The 7500-nt window shown below is 42.8% G+C and overlaps 1 protein-coding gene and 1 non-coding gene across 2 annotated transcripts; one reads left to right on the top strand and one right to left on the bottom strand.

The window, feature by feature from the left end:
- Positions 1-96: 96 nt before the first annotated feature.
- On the top strand, positions 97-378 carry LOC123071118 (ATP synthase subunit 9, mitochondrial-like). The gene has a single exon (XM_044494608.1). It carries the CDS (start codon positions 113-115, stop codon positions 353-355), a length of 243 nt encoding a protein of 80 aa, XP_044350543.1. The 5' UTR covers positions 97-112; the 3' UTR covers positions 356-378.
- A 1647-nt stretch (positions 379-2025) lies between these two features.
- TRNAK-UUU (transfer RNA lysine (anticodon UUU)) lies at positions 2026-2098 on the bottom strand. Its single transcript has one exon. It is a non-coding gene; the product is annotated as a tRNA-Lys (tRNA).
- Positions 2099-7500: the final 5402 nt, after the last annotated feature.

Below are 7500 nucleotides of genomic sequence, written 5' to 3'. Positions count from 1 at the left end.
ATATTTGAAAATTATGGAGGTGCAGGCCCAAGTACTTCGAATCATCAACAAGAAATCCAAGAAAGAACAGCGAAGGAAAAACGTGACAAGAAAAGTGTTTTCTTGACTCGAGATGTTAGAAGGTGCTAAATCAATAGGTGTCGGAGCTGCTACAATTGCTTTAGCTGGAGCTGCTGTTGGTATTGGAAACATCCTCAGTTCTTTGATTCATTCCGTGGCGCGAAATCCATCATTGGCTAAACAATCATTTGGTTATGCCATTTTGGGCTTTGCTCTCACCGAAGCTATTGCATTGTTTGCCCCAATGACAGCCTTTCTGATCTCATTCGTTTTTCGATCGCATAAAAAGTCATGAGATCAAAAAAAGAAATGTGAGGATGTAGTTACAGATGTAAAAAAAGTGAATATCTCATTCTCTTGGTACATAGATGGGGCGTCCTATCCGGTGGATGAATGAGGAGCCTATGTCGAGTAGTGAAATGATAGGATTCTGCTTTTCGGTTAAACCGAAACACAAGTCGGCGATTCAAGCCAAGAGTGCGAGCACCTTAAGAGCGGTCAAAGCTAGATGCTATATCATGACTGCTGGAACGAAAGACCCGATGAGTATTTTCGTACCACCTTCCAATCTTCTTAGTCAATTGTGTACTTTTCCACTAGGCGAGACATAAGTTATCGGAATCTGGGGCCTATTTTTCCCTATTTCCCAAGGGGAATGTCAAATTGTGTGGTTTCACAGTCTTATGAGACAGAAAGTTTTGAAAAATGGAGCTGCCGTTTTCACTACTTTGGTCCCTAGCGATATTGTTGCTTAAACTAACATGGAAAGTGGGTTCAATCACTTTAAAGTGCCCTCTCAAGTGTCATCTCATAATGGTAATCTCCTTATGGTATAGTAATTTGGCTTAGAATAAGAAACCTATCTCTTCCCCCTAATGGCTTTTCACTACCCCTTGCGGGAATGCGTATCGTTGCTGCATCGCCACCGTATACCTGACTTGCTTTTCGAACTGCTTGTTTTCTCGGGGCTGCAGTCCAGTTGCTTAGTGGTTTGCTTCTCGGTCTACCCAATCAAGGTTAGACCTCTCTCTATCAACCATTGCATTAAATAGTATCATGTTATTTCATCTTTCATTGATACCATCATTACAATCGAGGGCCTACAATCCATGGAAATCGCTATTCCGATCACTGGGAAAGAAGAGCAAGTAAGTAATGAATGAATGAATGAATTTAGATGGTATATAAACATCTCCCCATGAAGGGAAGGTGCTATAGTATCTAACTAAGAAAAAAAGTAGATTGTGAAATGATAGGAAATATGCCATGCAGAAAATCAAGGAAATATTTCCTTGATTTTCAGATGACCTGGCTTATCTTTGCAGTTATCCTTATTTAGCATAGTCTAGTGAGTGTTCCATTAAAAGGAAAGAGAGCTATTCGTTGTAGGATTGATCCAGACAACCCAACCTAAGTCACCTATTGCGCCTAACCTAAGTATAGTGCCAGTGGTCGGCGAGGAGAAGTTCATTCCTGTAGAGAAGAGAGGGGATCCTATTTCCTTTCCCCCTTTCCCAGTATGGCAACCTTATCTTCGAGCATGAAAGTTGGTATCAGAATGAAACAATCCAATCCAATCCATATTTGTGGAGTGCTTAGTTCAGTTCCTGATTTCTCTCAAGCCTAAACCGGAAAAGGAAACCTATTACCCGGGGTCCCCCCTTTCGGCTATCTCATCTGCTGTTCCTTGACTCTCAGGAAGGTAAGATCATCAATCAATAGTAGGTTGCTGCTCTGTGCAGTTAAAGATGGGATCCAACCTGTTCTGTTTGCTTGTTTCCTATAATCTATGCTCGATTCCATATTTCTATATCCTTCAATTCCCGGGATAGATCTGATCTCCTTTATACTGACCTCAAACAACGAGCGAAGTCGAGATGTTGATGAGAAAGGGGCTTTTCTCAAGGCCAAAGAGTTCTCTTTGAAGGCTACTATGCATCCTTACGAATACAAGAGTGTTTTTTTTGGGTATAGCCGGACTTGAACCTGCGACCATTAGGTTAAAAGCCCAATGCTCTACCAAGTGAGCTATACACCCGATTTTACAAGAAGGCTTGGTGCGGAAAAGAAAAGAGGGTGGCCTGGCCCCTTTCTTATCATATCACAAGGGCGCGACTCTGTATGGTATAGTACTGTGGAGCAAGTTTGGGAGTCGTTTCCACTCATTTAGGATTCTATCAACAAAAGAAGGTCAACGGGGGAGACTACAGTAGCTCGAACTCAGACTATCTACGAAAAAGGTAAAGTCGTCTTTCCTAGGGTTCGACCAAAAGGAGCTGTGTTCTATGGTTTGACGTTGTGGAGGTCCAGCACTCTTCCAAATGAAGAAAGAGGGGATTCGCGCTACCTCTTACTCCTACAGAAGATTGATTGGCGCGAACTTCTGATCGATTCCTTATTCATTGTTGCCGACCCTTACATCATCATAAAGAGAATCAAGATATCCCAAGAACCCAGCTAGGGATGAATGACTAGCGCTCAAGAACAAGCAAGGGATGAGCGTACGGGAGCAGCGTTGCTTGTTGCTTTATTATCACATTAGAGAAGCGGAACCTCCAAGCTCAGACATCTCAAACTCAGAAACTACCCTTTTATCCCACCCTGCTCCTCCGGCATCGGAAGCAGAACTACCTGACCGAAGGAGACAGACAGGAAGGGAAGACGGTCATACAATGTCCGAACAAAACTCTCTTGAAGCTGCATCTGAATAGACCTAGATTCACTCAATACATACGAACCCTTGAATAAATAAGAATTGAGAAGTATGAAATGTGGGCATCATAACAAAAAAAGAAAAAGACCGAACTAGTAAGACTAATGTCTACTTATTTAAACCTTTGAGAGGTCCACTTAGACTATTATGATTTTCTCTTTAGCTACGTAGGTTATATAAGATTCAATTCAATCTAACAAGCGGATTGGACTACCTTCGGCTACTACAAGATATTTAGAAACCTAAGAAGCTGAGCCTACTTTACGCACTTAAGGCAGCAGTAGATGATGAAGAAATGGGCGGTAGATGATAATGAGAAAAGGCGCCCCTTGGCATTTCCTATGGGGGAGTCTGATTGATCCAATCACGACGAATGATGTCAACCCCCTCTTTTGCGCCTAACTTGACTCTGATTCTCCCACTATGAGAGCTGATCCAGGGGCTAGTTCGGCTACAGAATGGAATTTATGAAAGCCCCCCGTCTTTCCGACTCAATGTATTGCCCTTTGGGACCAGGATCTGACGAGGAAGTGAGAGAGGGGACACCAAACATAGGTGCGTACCATTGCCCCAATCCAATGGACTATGTCATACAGGGAGGAACCCTTGGAGGTTGGGACAGAAAGAAAGCAGGTTTTGCTTCTGCTTCCTTCGAGCAACCAAACTCTTTCGTCAGGTGTGGGTCAAGTTCCCTCATTATTGCTTGACTTCCCCTTTAGGGCAAGAAAAGATGGACTAGGACTTAAGTAAGGGATAGGACAACCCCCGTTTCTGGCTTACCTTCAACGAGTGAGTGATATTCCCATTCCTTACTTTGATCCGACCCTATTCCCCGACCAGTTTGCTTGCTCACTAGAAGAGTCAAGCGAGAGCAGCTAGTTTAGAAGGAAAAGGACACCTGGGGCTATTCGGCCTCACTTGCCGGAGACTGAACTACCGCTCGCTTACTTGCTGATCAAGGAGGTCATTTCCACTTACTCTAAGCATAGAAGGAAGTAGATTGAAAAACTAACAAACAAATTGTCTTCAGCCCTACTTACTTATAGGCTGACTTGGCCCAGGAAACAAGGTTCTATTAGGCTTGCAGGGCTTAAAAAAGAATGAGCTAGATCGCAGGTATTTGGATACGAGGTAGTAGCGGGGTCTAGTAGAAGCGGTGCACAAAGTGTACAAAGGCGAGTCTCACAGGCAGCGGCACGTGAGGGGTCTCCTGAACTTCATGGAAGACGCAGTTAGGGAGTTGGAAGATGCACTTTGGACTCCTGCACCAGTATGAATGGAACTGGAATAAAATGTCGGGGTAGCTAGTCACTCCGTTACTGAGGAAAGAGAGGATGGCATTTCCATAAGCAGACTCTCCTTCTTACTGAATCCTTATCCTGCCCTCTCTACTCGGGAACAATTCATTCTTAACTCGTACATAAGTTCCGGGCGTCAACAAGAGAGTTAGCAATCTACACCTAGTTCAGTGGACTAGTGATGACACGGGTGGGCCCTCTACTTTATTTGCCGAATCCAATCGATCATGGGCGGCCCTCTTCGTTCATAGTCTTTCTTTCCTTTCGAATCCAATTGTTCCAATCTGACCAAATAGCAATTCATTGAAATCATTCGGGTCACCTCTTTTTTAAGCACTTGAACAAGCCTATTTCTATAGAAAAGGACAGGAATCTATTGACTTTGAGTCTGTCTCCTACTACGAAATTGGAACTAAACACAGGATGGCAATAGTGAGAAAAAAATCCCCTCGTACTACGTCATTATTTATTCGATTTTCCCTGGTAAGTGCTCCAGATGCAGTTGCTTTAGTTGACGTAATGAGTGGAACCTAATTATCTGTTTCCTTGAATACCAGAGTTGCCTTTTGTAGATGAGAAAGCCAACAATTTTGCAAGGAGTTGATAATTGCACTTGAAGTAGTAAGTTTAAAGACAGTTGAAACTTAATGGCACCGTTTAACCAAGCACTCTTGTAGCTTCGAAAACTCCGTGTTCAGATCGGTGAGGCAAGAGACGAATTCATCGTCAGTTACCTCCATGATATCCAAAATACCCTGAAGACCATGAAGACAGATAATGAGAGTCAGGTTCAAACAATTCAAGGATTGTAAATACCATAACAGCAAAGTAGAATGCACCAAATTTTTCCTATTACCGGTTCCAGGAAGAGCACACCAAATGAAAGAAACTATTACTCAAAAAGCGAATCACATCTCAATCCACAAACTGCCAAAAGCCTTTGTTATTCCATTCCCAGTGGAACGTCAACCTGTTTAACAACAATTTTCTAAGAAACTTGCTGAATTCTAAATGAAACAACCTTATTTTCAAGTGACAGGCAATATCCATTTCAACCAATTATTCAAGATCAAAGGGCTAACTGCACAGCTAATTGAATTCCTTTTCGAGGTTGAGTTCATCTTGAAACCGCATTTGCTTCCTAATTAAACTGAGAAAAAAATAAGAATATGAAAAGAAAGACTCCACAGAACATGAATGAATTCAGGTACATCACATCAGGCTGATATGTGTCGGTATCATACCTGTTTCAAGATTCTGGCTAAGCCCTTCTTGTTGCCACATATCCAGTTTCTTCTAAGGTTTCTGGAATTGCTCAAGTTCCTGATCAACGCTTCTTGTCTAGCTCCAGTCTAGCACTTGTACCAGTCGCCTACCAGATCATGGCTTTGCTCCAATTCTGCTCTCCAATTATGCAATCCTCTCCAAAATTGGGGCTTTTCTTCACTTCAACACTTCCCATCGCAGTGGATTCCACTAGGTTCTTAACCTCTTCCCAATTCTTAAACTGAAACCTGCGATGTCTAATCCAACTCGGCACATAACCAGCTTGTCAGCATCGTAAGTTTGCCTCAACATTTCCCCTAGAAATACAAAAATAATGTAAATCTACTTTCATTTATTTATTAGGGTAGGGATGAGACTTTCTTTTTCATTTTCTATTTTCTAGAATAAGTATGCTCTGGAGTAAAAGGATTCGAACCTTTGCATGCCGGTACCAAAAACCGATGCCTTACCACTTGGCTATACTCCAAACGGGGGGGAGGCTCGATGAAAAGGAGCTGGGATATAGATTTTTCCGAAGGAAGAGTTAGTTACCCTCGGTCTTCCTTCTTTCCAGGGAATCAAGGAAGTAGTAGCGGGACAGTCCTTTATTTCCCCCTTTAGACCAACTACAACAAGCTCGCTCCTTAGGTTAGCTCTCTGCTCTACCTATTTGTTTGCAATTCCTTGCTTATCAAAATAGGCCTTTCTGTAACCTGTCCTTACGCTGAAGAACTGCACTTGTTGGCTCTGCGTCCACTGAAACTTATGAAAAAGAAATGTTATTCTATCGATATCTTCAAGAGTTCCCTAACCCCCTGACTGAGAGTGCTATGATGGGCTATTGAAGTTCGTCCCTGCGGCACGGTGGGGCAGTGCAAATCCTTTCATTAATGAAGTTCCACCCTGACACTCCCATTATTGGCTTCCTTCCCTGGGGACCGCTCGGGCGAAGGCAGAGCATGGAATGATCGTAGGGGCATCCTTCCTAGGTGGAAAAGACGTGTGTGACTAAAACCAGGAGGAGAAATCCATTTTCAAATGGCGACAGAAAGAAGGAATCACGAAATAGGAGAAAAAGCGCACTGTGCTGGCAAATGTGGAGAATAGCCATCCATCTTTCATCAATGAAATTGTTCCGTATGGGTAGCAAATACACATATCAGAAGAGCCAACCCGAAAGCACTTGCTTCAAAGAAGCAGCAGTTACCAAGAAATTCCTGTTTCAAGTCAGTATATCTCGATAGAACCAATTCCAATCCAGGTAGTGTGAACAGAGGATGTGGAAGTTCTGTTTCCTTGCCTTGTCAAGCATTTCATCTGACACTCTATCTATACTATAGCTAGATCAATTCCTATTCTTTCTTCCAGGCGACTTTACTCCAAAGAATTTTGCCTTCTTATCTTGACTCGATCTCACGAAATTGGATTGATTGGCACACCGCGCATCTAGCATTCGCTTCTCCTATCTATCTCTTCCAACTAAGCTGATCACTGGAAAATATGAAATCCTGCAAGCAATCATTCCAGAGCCAACTATGAAGATACCTGGTCTTCCACTCTGTTCACTGGAGGAAAGACAAGAAAGTAAACAATTCTTCAAAGGAATTGGCTCTACCGGAACAGAGGAATTGGCTCGCTCCTTCGCTCGCTGGGTAAGCATAGAATGCACACCAGTCTGGTATCAAAGTGTATCTACTTGAAAAGGAGACTACTTGAACAGATGAAATGGAAGGAAGAAATGAAAGTTCGATCTACCAACGTAGAGTCCGCCCCTCCCAGGAATAAGAAATTTGCTACTTTGGCTCATCAGTTGGTAAGTCTGTCTATGAAGTTCAGTGCCCAGAAAAGAGAAAAAAAGACCAAAACAAGCTTTTTCAAGCTCTACAAGTCCTATATATATAGTGTTCCACTAGATAGCCGTGTTAAACTAGTCCAGTCTTGCCGAGTGGCCTTATCTTCTGGTTACCTGGTCCGGTACTTCTACTTCAAGAGTGAGTTAGTAAACAGGATCAACTTTATGATCCATTTTGAGAAATTGCAATCACAGAATCAGAACGAGTGGGTCTAGAGTCCATCCTCACACAGTTGAAATGCTGCTTCTCCCTTCTCCTTTCCAAAAGGAAGTGGATCTCATAGCTTCTGACAATTCGAACAGTAGGTCTC

Source organism: Triticum aestivum, chromosome 3B (genome assembly GCF_018294505.1).
Source record: "Triticum aestivum cultivar Chinese Spring chromosome 3B, IWGSC CS RefSeq v2.1, whole genome shotgun sequence".
Taxonomy (NCBI): domain Eukaryota; kingdom Viridiplantae; phylum Streptophyta; class Magnoliopsida; order Poales; family Poaceae; genus Triticum; species Triticum aestivum.
Note: the sequence above shows the minus strand (reverse complement) of the source record. Positions and strands in the feature narration are given on the sequence as shown.